At 43.2% G+C, this 17310-nt stretch overlaps 1 protein-coding gene across 4 annotated transcripts in view; it reads left to right on the forward strand.

Moving 5' to 3' along the window:
* rap1gap2a (RAP1 GTPase activating protein 2a) overlaps positions 1–17310 on the forward strand; it is a 61680-nt gene that overhangs the window by 15229 nt on the left and 29141 nt on the right. For 3 of the 4 annotated variants that reach the window (XM_076144632.1, XM_076144586.1, XM_076144622.1), the window contains exon 1: positions 10087–10792. The exons of the other annotated variant lie outside the window; for it this stretch is intronic. In XM_076144632.1, the coding sequence (XP_076000747.1) occupies positions 10665–10792 (128 nt within the window). In that variant the 5' untranslated portion in view covers positions 10087–10664. Of the gene's footprint in view, positions 1–10086; positions 10793–17310 lie in introns of those variants that run through there. 4 annotated transcript variants of the gene reach the window in all.

Here is a 17310-nt window from a genome sequence, read left to right on the forward strand (position 1 = left end):
CTCACCCCAAGGCCTAAACACACACATACAAACACATACTCTTGCTCCTCCCTCTTCTACCTATCTTAACTTTCTAAAGGAAGTCAAAGACTAAGTCAGAGGGAAATTAAGAGACGGATAACGTTAAGCGTCAGACTGAAACAGGCTGATGCACCGTGGGAAGCAGACAGCGCTGATAAGCTCAGAGAGACAGTAGCGACAGTCTGCTGTCCACAGACCTGATGCCTCGCTTGGCTCCGCGGCTGTCAGCAGGTTCGCTCTGTTGTCCCCGACGCTCTGCCAGAGCATTAGCATCGCGCAGAGACAGAAGCCATGAGACAAAGAAGGAGGAGGACAAGACACAGCGGAAACAAAACGGAAAGCCGACGAGATGAAGAAGAACAAATACTGATAATTGCAGAGTGAGAGAAAGAGACGCAGGGAGGGACGGATCGTGAGTCTTGTACTGTTAATTAGGTGGGACGAACACCCGTGTAGGGTGAGACGCTGTGACACCGCGTCTCCAATGCCAGATTTGTCATCAGAGGAAGGCAACAAAAAGCAGATATCTAAAATAAACACTGACTATTTAAAAGCATTTGATGTAATTGGAGAAAATCCCTGTGGTATTCCGGGTCCTGTTCCAAATCTGGAAAAAGTCGCTCTCTCCATGGGGATGGAGTGAGATGATGCGCCTGAGAGACACTTTTGGAGCAACACTTCCCCTCAATTCTCTTTAAACTTCCTGTCACACAGAAGGAATAAATCCAGTACCAGAGTCCAGCACTAATTAATGTGTCACCAGCCCTCATCTCAGTTTCCTCATTAACTTCTGGCGTTAACGTCCACCTTGTGTCCAGTTTGGTGCTGCTGCATTGTTTATGTGCAAATGCCGCTCCAACACAGCAAGCTTGTGTTTTTCCTCCTTAATATGCCAGTTTGGAAATGTCGACATTTTCTCAACTAATTTCCTGCTGACTTGATTTGCATGAACAATGTTTCAATGTCTCTCCTTTATAACCTCTGATCATCCTGAGGTAATGAAAGGAACATGCTTTAAATGTGAGATGGAAAGAGAAGAATGGGTGTTTTGTACCTGTCGGATGTTTGGTAACAGAGAGGAATTGAGTTGAAACGTTTGATTGGACGAGATACAATGAGATGTGTGTTTGAGTGTGTGAAAAATGTCTAACGTTAAGGGAAATAAGCAGATTTTTACAAGGTTGCTTCTATTCAGCACAGAGATGAAAAGTCTAGATAGAATAGAACCTCTAATCCGTCTCATGTATGATGCCAAACACTTTACTTCCTGATCACTGAAACCCGCACTGCATTCATCTTAATGATGCTTTCTATGGTTCCAAAAACAACAAAAACATTCAGTGACGCCTTTGGGAACAATCACACCTGCCGCCATTGTTTCATCAAAAAATGTTTTCCTTCGTCGTTCCAAGTAAAAGGATAAAGTCTGTAAAGTCTGATTAGGGTTGGGCTGGGAATTGGCCTGACTTGTACACAGTGAGATGGAGGTCAGAGGAAGAAATGAACACCAGTTCCTCCAGTCTATTTATGAGCAATCTGTTCTTAGAGGAGCACAGGGAGAATAACGGCTGACCCCTCCTGTGTTCCACTTTGAGTGTGAGCTTTTACCCTCTGGCAAGTGTTGCTCAATGCCCAGTTGTGGACTGGACTGGTTTAAGAAGTATTGTGTGCCCAGACTATGCAATAACATGAGCATTATTCCGTAACTCCAGTCGCACAGACGGTATGGTCGTCAACACAGGTGCCATTTTTACACTCTTTGTGAGATTGAGTCAAATCTGGGGTGGATAATAAAGCGCTAACATGGGAAAGATGCGTGCAGACTTCCACCTTGGCAACTATTGTAGTGTTTAGTAGGATGTAATGTGTGTATTCCCATGGATTGAGATTATCTAAATACACAGGAATATTGTAGTGAAGTGCAATATGTCCTGTCAATGTTTACTTTACCAGACGTGTTCAGCTTATTTAAGGTGGTAGCAGTGATAAGACAATGCAGTAATATGATCTACTACTTCACACACACACACACATACTCAAACATTCACACAAATATTTCATTGTATTCTGAACCCTGTGTGATCTACTCATATGACGAATAAACTTGAAACTTGAAACATGCATGTCACAGTCAGTTTGTGACAGGATAATTACAATAGTTGTGTTAATGTGCAGTTGTGTGACACATGGACACGCTCATCCTCATGCCGTTCCGTCTCTGTACTGTCACATGTGCTTCGATTTGCTGGTCATGCAAATGTGACAGCATTTGATTCAAGGCACACTGTCCACTTCAGGTTATTTGAACCCTCCTCTAGAAATGTGTGCCTGTGCATAATGTGCCTGGGTTAAGTGATTGCATTGTCCACTTGGAAACGAGAGAGGAGACACAAATGGGGAAGGTTTTAAGTTGGAGAGTGCTTAGGTTACCTGAACGAAACAAAGGGTGCCTCATATGAATTGATTTACTGTCAAACTCTACGACACGCCGGCTTTTTTAATCATACTGCGTTTGTGTTCAGTGTTGACCTTTGCCTTTTTTTGATCCCACATTTGCATGACCTCCACCAAGGACGCTCCGTGTTTTCACTCATGTTGCTTTGGTCTGTTTGTTGCCCAGCAGGATTACTCAAAAAGTTAGGAAAGTTATGATTATTGTGAAACTTGCTTGTCAGGTTGTACTAAGATCCAGGAAAGAGCCCGTTAAAGTTAAGTGATGTACTTTGCTGCTGGAATTACCACATTTATACTTTGGCCTTTAACTTTTGAATTGGCATTTTCCTAGCATTTCGGAAAAGAAAACTTTTGTACAGAAATACATGCAGCCAATTTCCCACACAGCTCAAATGCAGCAGGTGTTCAACTCTCCAGAATCAACTCACTGAGATGGCAAAGGATTTTTTTTTTAAATGTTGCAATGACCTGCCAGTGTGAGTCTGAACAGAACAGAGACGGAAATCTGAGACTGAGACTGAGACTGAAAACAGCCAATGCGTGCTCCAGCTAAAGACATGCAAAGGAACCGAAAGGAGGGAAAAGTAATTTCAGCCTTTGTCCCATTATAATTCCCTCTTTGTTGCATTATGCGCTTAACACAGTTTATCCCATTTAACTCACACGTATAACTGGAATCATTCTGAAGCTGTCTTCCTCCTCACAACACTTCCGCGTGCATTTCGTGAGTCAATCTCTCCAGATGTCACGAATGAAACCCCTAGTTGTCCTTGGTGCATATTTGTGAAGAAACACCTCAGCAGTTGTGGAGTGTGAAATGCCTCATTCGATAAAGACACTCACGCCCGGATCCACGAGGGACGCCGTGCGGCAGAGCCAAGGACTGGAAACACAATTTTCTGTGGAGTCACCCTGACATCCTGACAGAAGAACTTCCCCTCGCTCTTGTGTGCTGCCTTTGAAACCATACAGCCCAAACCGCATTTCACTGTGGATGAAGAACGACTTATCCATGGAGTTGAGTAACACCATTAATGTTACACAGAATGTGCACTAAAATCATTTTCTAAAAATAGTCAGTATTCTTGTTTACACGTATAGCTCATGTGGGATGAGGACAGAGGATAGAAGAAACACACAATGAGCTGGCCTGATGTGTGTGTGCGTCCCCTCCGGCTGTGATTGTGATTGGTTCATGCTTTGCACATCACAAAATGAAAATTCGGCCAGTAGGGATTCATTATTGATGTGATTTCACTGTCAATTGGTATGTGTGCTACTGCTGTTTCAGTCTCCTCATAAGTCCTCAGCTTTACTGCAGGCCTCTGACTGAATTCTAAAAGAACAATACTCCATAAAGGTTCTGAAGATGTTTATTTCATACGTATTAAAACTTCTTCCGTGTCTTCTTTGTGGAGGCCCTGAGGGATGTTCTCTATTTCTGTCCCAGTAGAGAATCCTGAATTGACCTTTATGTACTTTGTGTATCTATAATGGCCTGAATGATTTATATATTATCCTTATTTACTGCGTAAGGGTTTATTTATTTTCAGCTGTGTGCGCCGCTCATCACTGAGCTAAACCACATTTCCCACATCTCCTGAAATGATATACAGAGCTGTGTGTGTGGGTCTGTGCTCGTCTGTGTCTATGTGTGGGTGTGACTTTGTTATGTACCTTTCTTATATAAGAGCAATTGCGCTGCCTCAATGTCGGAGTAATAACTCACTCCTGTTTCCTTCCCTGAGAGGAACACAGAGTACACTGCAGTTAATCCATCCACAACCTTTTTTGGTGTAATCTACTGCCTGTGCTGCTGCTTTATTGCTGAATGATACCCAACACTAGGCAATTAATGGAGCTTTTACATTTAAATTGCGACACGACACGGTGGTTGTCAATTTAACTTCCCAGTGGAATAGATGGACAAGCAGCTGCCTTGACTCAACACTCAATCAAACTAGAATGACAGAACGTCTGATTTACCTGAATTTCTAATTCAAAATTATGCATTTGCAGGTTAAACCGTTTACTTTTCATTTGGACCAGTGTGTTTCAGTGATTTATAAAGTAAAGTAAAGTCGTATCATTGCTGCTTTCATTGATACTGATTCATTTTCTTGCTGTTGAGAACACATTTTCACCATTAGCTGCACTAGAGTGATACCCAGACCATGTTACTGTGATGTTACTATGGCAACATGGTGGCATTGTGCTGATAAGCGTTAATTCCATCACAACAAATGCTTCCTAGGGGCTGAGGAATATTTATCATTACCTCACTGATTACCAGCGGAAACAAATGGGAAGCAATTATTTGGCAGTGTCGCAACGTCAGAACATATTTGTCTTTGTCTTCCTGCGAGTTATTCTTAGACTTGGGCTGCTCAGGCTCAGACATCTGCACACTTTCACACAGTTGTTGCATCATCAGCAGCTGATTGTTACGCCATACGAGGAGGAGCGATAACAACTGTGCAACTGCAAAAACTGCTTGAGCTTGAAGAACATTCTTGGAAGTGAATGAATGAGGCGCGGGAACAACACCCTTGTTAAACACGTGACAGTTTTGAGATTATTTCCTTTAATGCAATGTGACACCAACTGAACCAAACACAAAGCACACAGTGTAACAAAAACACAGACCGAAACAGCTTCTACTGCAAATTGAAACAAAAATACATGTTATTCATAAATTATATTACAGTCTATTTCTGTCTTTACCCGCTTCTTTGTTCAGGCAGTAACATTTTCCTCTCTGCAGTTGACACACTGTTCCGACTCCACACTGTGACTCATTTGAGCTGGAAGGCCAGACTGGAACTACAAGTGGTCACTGCTGAGATGAGGCAACACACACAAATTCATATTTAGAGTAGGAAATTAAAGAAAAGGACACACAAGTACGACACAAGAGCAGTTTGATTGTATAAGTGACTGTTCACTGATTTGTGGAGGTGTTTGAAGTTTCTACGCTCATGTTTCCATGACTACTTGAGTGTGAAAGATTATACTGTCAGCACATATGTACGTACGCATAAATGTGTCTCACTATGTAGTGTGTGTGTGTGTGTGTGTGTGTGTGTGTGTGTGTGTGTGTGTGTGTGTGTGTGTGTGTGTGTGTGTGTGTGTGTGTGTGTGTCCGCCTTTCCTGGCCTGTAGCCACATGTTTGCCCTGTGTGTCTTGGAGCTATTTCAGGCCAGGCAGTTTCACTTGGCAGGGGCTTGAGAAAACCTCATCACATTGTGTGTGTGTGTGTGTGTGTGTGTGTGTGTGTGTGTGTGTGTGTGTGTGTGTGTTAGTGTCACAGGTTTATATTGTTGTCTTCATATGTGTGTGAATGAGTGACAGAGTATCAGTCCCAGTGAAGCCATTATCATCCTGTGACAGATTATTTCACTCAGAGAGGAGAGGAGAGGAGAGGAGAGGAGAGAGGAGAGGAGAGGAGAGGAGAGGAGGCTTCCAGGGCTTTTTGGAGAGAGGGAGACTATAGGGAGCAGTGAGTTGGAGAGAAAGGAGTGGCGTACATGAGGGAGGAGGATTTACTGGAAATTGATTAAAGGCCAATAAAGAGGAGGGCAAAGTGACACTAAAATGTCAGCTAGGTGTGTCTGGAAAGACCTGACTCAAAATTAAATTAGATACTTAGTTACAAATGACTGCTTAGAGGTTATTGGTGTATAAACTGTAAGGAAAACCTTAATGGCTGAAATGATCCAATTTAGAGTTATTTTCCTCCATTGTCCCATGATGGTGCAGATTTAGGAGGAATTTGTTCCAATCTGTGTTTCAACAGTGTGATTGTGTTTGATATCACATTCTTCCCCTAATGAATACGTTTTGACTTTCCTACAATTAGAATGTTTAATCTAGGAGTGCACAGTTACTGAATTTTCCTATTTCTTTTTAAACACATTTCTCTGATAAATTACAGCTAAAAGGGAAAGTAAACAGTTGCGATTCATTTGAAACCACGTTGAGGAATTGTGGTGGAGGTGGAGCGGGAGGGGGAGGGGTCAAGAGAGACAGATGGAGAAGCTGTAACAAAGGAGAGAAGGTGACAGAATAGGTGAGAAATATCAGAGAGCAAAACCAAAGTAAAGCTGTGCAGTAAATACTCAGAATTTTTTCGACAAACAAGCGTGGTTTGAGGCGAGCAAGTGTTTTCTCACTGAAAGGCACCAGATTCTACGTTAGCAGCATCATTCTGCATCTTAAAATAAGTCGTGAAAGTCTTTCCATGTGGTAGTAATGTGTAGAACAGAGGAGGGAAATGTCAGCCAGGGTTTTCAGAGGCGGAATGGGTGGAATGTAACCCAGAAATACCAGATAATTTGCCAGAATTACCCAGAATGCAGAGCTGTGGCAGCGACTGGGCTCTGATGCAACGAAGGCGTCTGGTCATTGTTATGGAGACCAGTTTAGAAATGGGCAGGCGGCACTTTTGGTTATTCTTGCCTCCTCACTTATCACCTTACTATCCACCCGCAAGCACCCTGTGATTTATCCAGCCTGTCGCCCTCTACTTGTAAGGTGCCCCCACTCACTCACACACACACACACAAACACACACACACACACACACAACTGCATTCAAATATCCTTACTTCACTTTATAAATTCTCTCACACAAAATAAATTCTTCACCTCATTGCTTGAGGTCAGAAGTTTGCGTGATGACATCATGTTGTTGCTTTTTCAGGGTTCATCGCTTGATTTACATGACAACATGACATTACATCTCGAGTTAATCTCTTATTTATTGCATGTACGCAATTCCATTTGAACCTTGTCGTCCTTGTATAAACATTTATAAGTCCTTGACCACTGATATTTACTGCTTGGTGGAGCTAAATATGCAGCTACCCACATGTGCACAATCTCCCACACACACACACACACACACAAATGTGTTTGGAAACACATGATCCAGAGAGGGAGATTTCTTGTAGAAATGTTTATCATATTGAGTTGTTTATCTACTTTCTCACCCATTTGTAAGGCCAATTGCTAAAAATGAATTAAGTCGACAAATGAAAATGAAAATAATGTAAGAGTGAGATAGTGTGTGTGTGTGTGCGTGTGTGCGTGTGTGTGTGTGTGAGTGAGTGTGTGAGTGTGAGTGTGTGTGTGTGTGTGTTTGTGTGCCCGCATGGGGGTGGGGTGGGTGAGTGGTTTACTGAACAGCAGTTTTGAAGGTCATTTATTCCCAGTCTTGTACTTGGGTCAGTGTGTGTGTGTGTGTTTGTGTGTGTGTGTGTGTCTGTGTGTGTGTGTGTGCGTGCGCGTGTGTGTGTGTCTTGTAATAGAATGAACTGCAAAGAGAGGTGACATGTCAATACACTGGCATCTGTTTGTTTGAGAGACACTTGAGAAGCTGCAAAGTGACAGCAGAGGCTGGTTGGCACCATCGAGGCAGAGACTTTGGCACCTTTTGTGTGCGGGCGTGTGTGTGTGGACGCACGTGTGTGTGTGTGTGTGTGTGTGTAAAGAAGAGTTTCTAACCCATACAAGCAGACATCGACTGCTTAAATACTTCCCGCCACTATTTGTTCAACTCCAACTGACTTTCAGTGGATTAAAACAAGCACAGTGTACGAGCCAGTAGACAGATTATAGTAAAATTCTAAAATGTTTTCAGTTTATAGTTTACAACAGATTGAATCCTCTAATATCTAAATATTTGTATAAAAGATATTTTTTCTTCGACTGCTTGTACAATATCATTACTCTTCATGTTTGTGCACTTATGTTTGTTCAAGCGGAGAAATGTACTGCGCACCATTGTGCATCACTTGGGAATAATGCAGACACAGTGAGTCTGGGATGAAAGAGAGTTTGTGTGTCTGGGACCAAACACACACGTGTCTCATTTGGTTTCTTGATGACGTGTATGTGTGTGTGTGTGTGTGAGAGAGAGAGAGAGAGAGAGAGAGAGAAGCTCTGTTTGAGCCCATTTTTTACACTCCATGTTCTCAAGACCTTTTCCCCTTGCCTCAGGTGGTTTGGAGTGAGGAAGCCAATCACAGCTGGTATCACTTATGTCACAAACAGCCAAAAAGAAGACCTGTTAGTAGCCAAACCCCTGCCTGGCATTCTCTGTGGGGTACGTTGCCTTGAGGGGTCCTTCAGGCAACGCGTCAGGCAGCTGTTCGGTTACCAAGGCATTGTTGGAAGCCAGTGAAAGCAGTGCACTTGACTAAAAAATGGGACCTTCAGTTTAATTGTTGTGTTTGTTGTTGCTGTTTCCCTGGATTCATCTATTCCCTGAATGCTGTCAGACAATTACCCAAGCATCCCGTCTCCTACAAAGTCTCTGGTCTCTTGTCTCTTGCATCTTGAATGATGCATTTCTCTAATTATCCTCCGCTGGAGTCTCAGACACTCCATTACACATATCAAATAACATTTACTGGCTTATTATTGTCACCACTGCGATTTACCTGATGTGCAATATGATCCACTGTGTATCTTTGTGCTGCATCAGGCACTTCATTATATACTGAGAAAGCAGTTTTATGTCTGTGTCCTTGTGTGCCTATGGAGTTTTATTATCGCTGTCCTCTGAGAATCTCATAATTCAAATGCCATTTTTTTTCTCCCTTGGATTGAAACTTCCTGTTTTTAATGTCCGGGATGTTTCATAGTCCGAAGTAATAAGAAAAACAAACCAACAGGGAAATAAAGAATAATGAAAGGTAACAAATGACCTTTATCACACTGGTCTGAAAGTGAGATGGTCTTGATCTCGCTTTGACTCAAAACAATCAAATGGATTGACAGATAAAAGTATGTTAAAGCTGATCAGTCAGTGATTCATTCATTTATGATTCCTGTTTCCCTGTCACTCAGTCACTAACAAACAGAGAGGTGGAGGACCAGATGTCCGAAGACGGAAACAGGCGACATTGATCAATAAATTCTGGGAAAGGAGTTAATTTATCTGTTTACTGAGCTGTGAAACAAATTGAGAGTAAACGGATTCAAGCTGGGATTGAAAAGAAACAGTAAAATACAGATTGTTTTTCCAGGGAGACAGGAGGGGGAAGCAGGAGCATACAAGGCTATTTACCACTGTTATATGGAGAAGAGAAATAGGACCCTGGACAATAGGAGATGCTGCGTGACAAAACATGTTAAACATAGATTTCTGTGTGTGAAGGTGCACAAAAGAGAGCATGAATAATTTGTGCCAAGTGTCATTTCTCATGTGGATTCATACCCTGCTCATTCATTTTGCGATCTTACATTTCAATTCCAAAAATGCTTGGCAACAGCACAGCAGGCGATAGACTGATAAACCTGTTTGAATGGAGAGTTCTCGTGGCGGAACAGTGTGTGTGTGCGTGCGTGTATGTGTATGTGAAGATGCATGTGCCAAGAAATAAAATCATAAAATCATGCATAGCCGGAACAAGGTCAGAGAGATTAATATGAAATTATTAACAAGAAACAAGGGCAGGGAGAGAGAGAGGGAGAGGGGGGGGGGGGGGGGGGGAAGGAGAGAGAGAGAGAGAGAGAGTATAGGGAGAATGTAGGTGGGACTTGCAGTGACTCAGCCTATGAGAGGGAAGAGGGTGGGGCTCAGAAGACAGGAAGGAGGGAGCAGACTAGCAACTGAAACAGAGGGAGAAGAAGCAGCCGCATGTGAGAGAAAGGAGGAAGAGACAGAAAGGTAAAGGAAGGAAGACAGAGAGAGATGCAGTGCCACTGTGTGTGTGAGGACGTCTGTAGCAACACTGGTCACTGTCTGGTTAGGGACCATGTTCTCCTATGGAGCTACAATGCACAGATTGGGTGCAGAATCAGGCACTGCAGATAGAAGTTCACCTTGAGCTGGAGTCAGGTGCCCACAGTGCCTGACTTTTGGGATTACAACAAACAACGATCATCATCGGAATCCTGTAAACAGCAAAACCAAGAGTGACTCCCTCATAAAGCCGACTCTGTTCACTTTTGGATTACTGGTGCAGATTTGAATCAGAACCTTTGACTTGAGAGCCTCTACACTGGTGTCAGACTTCAAAGGCCACTTGGTTTGCCACAGATTTGCCAGGTGTATCTGAACCCTTTGTGGCATCTCCAGCTTTTGGAGCTGTAAACAAGCGAACCCAGGAACCCGTTACCCAGTCTAACCTTGGACCAGCTGTCACCCGACCCCCTCCTGGCATCAGCAGAAGCGTGCAGCATGTCTCAGGCTGGAGGACGGCTCCACAACAAAAAGGCCGGCATCCGGGCCGCCGTGATCCTGATCGGACTCCTGCACAAGTCTCGCAAAGCCAAGGAGAGGGAAAGAGAGCGAGAGGAGAGCGAAGGGTGGGTGAAGGTTGTTCCATCTGTTGTCCGAGCAGGCAGGCAGGCAGGCATGCTGGGTAGATGCGGTTTGTAGCCCGGCTGCCACGGTGACCGGCAGACACTCTGCAGTGCAGTGCAGAGCTGCAAACAAAACTTTATGGGCTTGTGATGTCTCCCTTTTCTCTGGGCAAGGAGATCTGTACAGTTCAATCAGTCTGTATCTGCAGTACACAGGGCTTTTATTATTACGATGCCACGCTTATATGTGTGAGAGCAAGAGTGTGTGTGCATGTAAGAGTGACTGGTGTCTTATTGACAGCGCTTGAGTGTGTATCTGGGTCAGTGGAAATGGCAGCGGAGGCCGAGGAATAGAGGGATTGGGGTGAAAAAGGTGTGTATGGCGAGGAGCAGAATGAGAGAGCGCAATAGGGAGGTAAGAGGTCAGAAGAAGTGCAGAGGAGAGAGAGAGAAAGAGCGAGCAAGTGTAGGCAGCACAGATGGAAGAAAAGGTGGATAAAAAAGGAAAAGTAATAAGTGTTGAATGAGAGATGGGCCACATGTTTGTGTGTCCTGCTGCACATTCAGCATCTGTCTGCAGGCACTTAGGCACAAAAATATCTGAGAGCAGCTTCCCTTTGGTATTCTTTATGATTAAAGGCATTTTTACCAGTTCAAAAAGAAACCTGTTGATGTCTTGTAATGCTGGTATAAAAATCTACTGCATTCCTTTTGGACAAGTGCTCCATCTGTGCACGCATTTGTATCTCAGCTCAACTGGCCCAGACTTCAATAGGTGAACCTCCAGATTACAGTAAAGCAGTGAGACACCCAACTTTAATACACACTAAGCTGCCTTATGTAGGGGATGTTCCACTTGTAAATGTAATCCCTTTCTCTGATTTCTTTATGGCTTCTTATTAAACTAGTTTTTCTTTTTGCGGTAGTTCTCAGTATTCAGCCTAAGCAGGTGAGCCACAGGTGCTCTTGTTTTATCTACTTAAGAGCTTAAAGCTGCATTATTCAATTTCGGAGGAGTTAGAAGAACTTATTCAAGCTGCGTTTTTGCTCAATGGATGAATGATCCTTCAGCTGATTCTTTTTCCTCACCAGCTGATACCTCGCTTGCCAGATGCTTCACTCCCCTCACTAGTTAGTTATGACCTCAGTGTGTGTGCTGCTCAGGTAGTGTGTCATCTATACTGTAAGAAATTTAATTAATACAAGAGTTGGTTCATCAGGGTTGTAAATTACAACGTACAGCAACATTTAACTTCCCTTCTGTGTGTGCCATCTCCTTTGAGGCGAGCTGTAGAAGGCGGAGCCGTAAAGGGGATTTTCCCTGTGTTTGTGTCCGTACTGCTAATACTACCACAGACGCGGGCGGTCAAATAGACCACTGGAAATATCCCACCAAGTGTCAAACAGCGTATGGGGGTTGGCAAGGGACAGGAATGAGGGCAGGGGCAGCCAACACTTCCCTCTGCCCTTCCCTAGCCCTTTCTCTCCGATCCCCCTCAGCCCCCCATTCCATCGCCCCATTAGACGCCAAGTTCATTAGAAGCAGTGAAGCCGGCTTTAGTCTTTTTAAGCAGGAGGACCATTCATACACTCTGCCTGGCATCTCTTATTGTGTTGTAGGCTCGGGGAGGGTGTGTGGGTGTGTGTGTGTGTGTGTGTGTGTGTGTGTGTGTGTGTGTGTGTGTGTGTGTGTGTGTGTGTGTGTGTGTGTGTGTGTGTGTGTGTGTGTGTGTGTGTGTGTGTGTGTGTGTGTGTGTGTGTGTGTGTGTGTGTGTGTGTGTGTGTGTGTGTGTGTGTGTGTGAATGAACTTCTGTGATGCCTTCACAGCCATGTGCGGTGGTAAATATATAGTGTTGCGACTGTTAATACCCTGAACCAAAATAGATTGCATCAAAATAGACTGTTATTCACTTTGCAAATGCTGATGAGTTTATAGGACCTCTGCGTGTTGTTGGCAGTGAGTGTGTGTGTATGTGTAGAATTTATTTTCAACTGATGAAAACTGAACCCCTGGAGGCTTTGACTGTCTATGAATGCAAAAATAGTGCAACAACACTCTGATATCTCTGGGCAGCAGAAATACATTCGCTTCAGCCATTTCTCTCACCAGTGTGTGTGTGTGCTGTGTATGGCTGTAATAATGCTTTACTGTGAATGGCTATAATCACATGTTGGTCTACAGTAGCTGAAAATGTACAGGTGTCTGTTTCTAAGTGGGGGCTGTTATGTTATGTACCACTGCGCTTTCTCACAAATATACAGGCTGTCAGTTTTGCCTGGATATTCCATGAGTTGCGAGTGTTCAAATGAATGCAAACACACTGATTTTATTATTACTGCCGAGTATTGGTGACTCTATAATAGGATGCAAGGCTGCGCATAGATAGGTAGAAAATGGGTGTTTTGTCATGTTATCCTTCCAGCCCATTTCACAGCAGAGAGTTCTGATTTTCAGGAGCGTGTTTGAACGCTCCGTGTCTCCACAGTGGCCTTCGCACTGTGAAGGTAATGTTCACATTTACATGCAAACATATAGTATCGATATGCATGTTGCTCTTTCCCTGTTTGTACGGCTGTTACTCTCACTTTCCTTATCTCAGCTGATAGAGCCGTGATGAATAGAACAGCTTTAATGAACAGCTTGTCTACCCCTTGTTTCTTCACTGAATGTTTATATTACCCTCAGTGCATTAATGTCTTCCACAGCTCATTTATCAGCAACTGCAGACCTTTGTGTCTGTGTGTGCGTGTGCGCGTGTGCATGTGCGTGTGTGCGTGTGTGTGTGTGCGTGTGTGTGTGTGTGTGTGTGTGTGTGTGTGAGAGACAGACACCTATTTATCTTCTTGCATTTCTGGTTACATTTTGATTTGTGTGGGTGATGTATGTGTGTGTGTGTGTGTGTGTGTGTGTGTGTGTGTGTGTGTGAGTTAACCCAGTAGTGTCTTTGAAATACAAATTTTAATGAAGACACACAATCACACCTGAGCTGTATTAGACGACGGTGCTCCGTAGAAAAAAAAAAAGTGTTTGGAACTAAAACAAAACCAAGATAAACGTTGACTCGATGGATGCAATTATCACAGTTCTGCTCTTCAAAGAGATTCTAGAATTAAACTCAGAAACCTTCCTTTTATTAGCAGTACATCCAGCTCAGTTTACGGGGTCGCTTGCCTGTGTTTGGCTGTGGAAACCTTGAGATGGCCTTCTACAGGCAATACCAACAGGTGTTTTGACAGTTTAATGAACAGTCACCTCAACATCAAAAGCAAACATTAAAGGATTTGGACCTCTAAATCTCTCATTCCCCTGCTCTATCAAAAGTAATTCAACCGGTGAGGTGGAAAAGCTCAGTTGGAAGTAGAAAGTAGACCAGCTTAGTGGTGTTTATACTGGGTCTGGCCAGTCTAGTACAGACAGGATCATATCTTTGCTGTTTCCGTTTAGCATTTTAAGCAGGTACATGACAAAAGCTTTAATCATCCAAATGAGAGAGTCTTTTAAATGTAGGCCTGATCAACAGATGTGGACCCCAGTGGTGATCTAAAACATGTCTGTGTGAGAGTCCTTTATATGCAAATACCCAGCAGTACTAAGTCCCTTTGAAGTACACACACACTACAGTACTTTTGTGATATACTTGCACAGTAATAGTGAATTCAATTAACCAGCTCAGCACCCTGGATTTGGAAGCTCACTAATGAGTTGCAGTAACGTGTAACAACAAGGCGACAGAGCAATCAAAAACGAGGCAAGACCCTATAACCCAAAACCCAGATTCAATAACTATTAGTTTTGGGGCATAATTATGTGACTGCAGATCTTCCCTGAGGTCCTCTTTAAAGTGTTATCCCTAAATTATATTTTTTATTAAATCCAATCCTGAGCTTTTACTCTTCCGCAGAGAGAAATCCTCTTCACGCTGAGATGCTTTTCTTGAACATTATACTCACTTTCCCCTCATTCTTAAGTCCTCTTTTCTTCCTTTTTCCTCGTACTGTTAATCCCTCCGCCCTGCTTAACACTTTTCATTCACTGACTCACTCGAATTTCCATTCTGTCCACCTCTTCGTGGGTTTCTCCTCTACCCTCAATTACTCTCCCTTTTAAACTGCTTTTTGTGTGTTTCACCGCTTTCGTGACAACGCCTGTGATTAGTAGCTGTGGGAGTCGACGAGTACGCTGCAACTAGCGCACGCGTACAGACTCGGCGCACTTTTAACACTTTTAAAGAAGCAAGCGAGCAGGTATATGAGTTTGTGCGCACTCATAATCAAATGGGCGTGTGCGTTGTTTGTGAGTGACAGTCGGCCTTGTCTTGGGTTGTAATGGATGAAATGGCATCGTCTCCAACTAGTGCCCAGAGACGCACCCAACACAGCCCTATTTATCACGTACTACTCTAGGGATTGATGGTACTATTTTTAGTCTGCAGAGATTCATTTATACTCTCTCACTATCCATCACTGTCTCTCTCTCTCTCTCCCTCTCTCCCTCTGTCTCTCCATCCATTCATTCGATGACTATCTGTTTTTAACCTCTCTCTCTCTTTCTTTTTGTGCTGGCCTGGACGCCTCCTTGTCTGCTGGAGCGCGGCTGTCAGTTAGTCTGAAGTGGTTGAGTTGGTTCAGTCAAGTACTGTTTGAGACTGAGCTGTCTGGCAGATGCTTAACAGGGTTTTTCTTTCAATTAAGGTCACTGAGATGGGGTGAGATTGTGCTACAACAGAGCGGAAGGAGTTCTCAACAGTATGAATCCTTCTAGAAAGATTCAAGGTATTTTTAGTCATGTGACAGAGAGAGAGAGAGCGAGGGGATGCCAGGCAACATCCTCATCATTGTCCTGGACAACTTTGAATACTTGAAGCAGACTCTTAACTTTATTTCTACACCTACTTACTGTAGTTGGGTTGAGTCATTTCACCACTTAGGCACTTCTGAACACAGCAATCACTCCAGGGTGTAGACCAACACAAACTGCACCAAGGTCACAGAATAGGAAGAACTCTGGAGGCACGTGGTCAGTGTTGAGTAAACTACATTACACATTAGGAAAAGGCTGCGATCAAGCTTATCTAATGTGTTTTAATTCTCATGATGGAAGTAACTCTGTATGTAGCTCCATTCTGCTGTTCACTAAGTCCTCTTTGCATACTTTGAAGCAATATGAGGTTTTTGAGTCACTGACTTCATTTTGTCGCTCCCATGATATGATATGATTCCGTCCAGTGACGAAATAGAGAGCTTTTGTTGACATAATTTGCATTTGCTTGAAGTTCTGTGTGAAGCCAAACCAAACTGACAACAGTAAGAAGTCCTTCAGACAGTGAACTAACAATTTCCTAGGGCTAAAATGACCAGTCCTGTTTATTTGCTCCACACTAAACATTTTTAAAGAATAGTACGAAGAATAGTAAGTAAGCACTTCACACACATTAGTTTGTTGCGGTGTGCCTCTATGCTTAAATAAGAGCCTTATGTAAATACTACTTGAAGTGACTGAACAAAAGTCAATGCTTCCTTTTTTTCTCTCCCTGAAAACTGGTAAATGTCATCCATTCAGAGACGTTTCCCCGGAGAATGACTCAGTGAAAAGTGTCAGGGAGAGCTTGTAAATGACAAACAATAGAAGAAAGAGTGGCAAGTTTTCTCGGTGGAACATCTGAGTTACCTCCACTGGATGAGCATGCATGCATAGAATTTAGATGTGCAAATAATAGAAAGTAATTAGAAACAGCATTTGCATTTGCGATGTTTGTTTTCCTTTTAATAGATTGTTAAAGGTTTAATCCACCACGTTGAAATAAAATGCCTTGGAACAAGCTTGTTATTTCTGACAGAGCTGCTCACATTTGGCTCTTGTTCAGAATGTTAGCAGACTAAAAGGCTCCATTTAAACACAGCAACTCATGCATTAGTCACCTATAAAAGTAAATGAAGCTTCAGCACTGGGCTAATGCTTATTTAAGCCACGACAGCATACAAAGAAACAAGCATAATCTGGCCCTCGGCCTTTATCAACATCTCCCTGCTGCTGGGAAACAAACACGTGTACGTGTCTATCAGAGATCTGAGAAAGAGAACAGCACTCACATTTAAAAGGAAAGACAAAGGCTGCGGAACATGAACTCTACTAGGCTGCAGTGCATTTGCCTTCGGAGATAATGTGGCTCAGAGTCATGAAGGCCTGATTATTTTGTTCGGAAGTTGTAATTTAAGTCAATAAATTGGTTGCAATACATCACAGTCGGTATTGGAAATGGTGGAAATAAACAGTTTAACACTAGGACCACTTTAGTGAGTACTTAATGATCCACTTCACCTGTTGCATACCTCTGCAGTGACAGTATAAGTCATAGTTGTGATATAGGATATTCCCAGTGTACCAGTGTAGTTCTGTAACCTATCATTTAGAGAGGGCACCTCATATGTAACGTGTGTGTGTGACGGGAAACTCAGACATTAGAGGATCCCTCCACCCGAACAAGCTTCCTGCAGCACAATTAACCTGGTGTCATTGGTA

The sequence above is a fragment of the Genypterus blacodes genome, unplaced genomic scaffold, assembly GCF_046128005.1.
Source record: "Genypterus blacodes isolate CSIRO-AG114 ecotype Tasmania unplaced genomic scaffold, CSIRO-AGI_Gbla_v1 ptg000003l_1, whole genome shotgun sequence".
NCBI classification, from domain to species: Eukaryota; Metazoa; Chordata; class Actinopteri; order Ophidiiformes; family Ophidiidae; genus Genypterus; species Genypterus blacodes.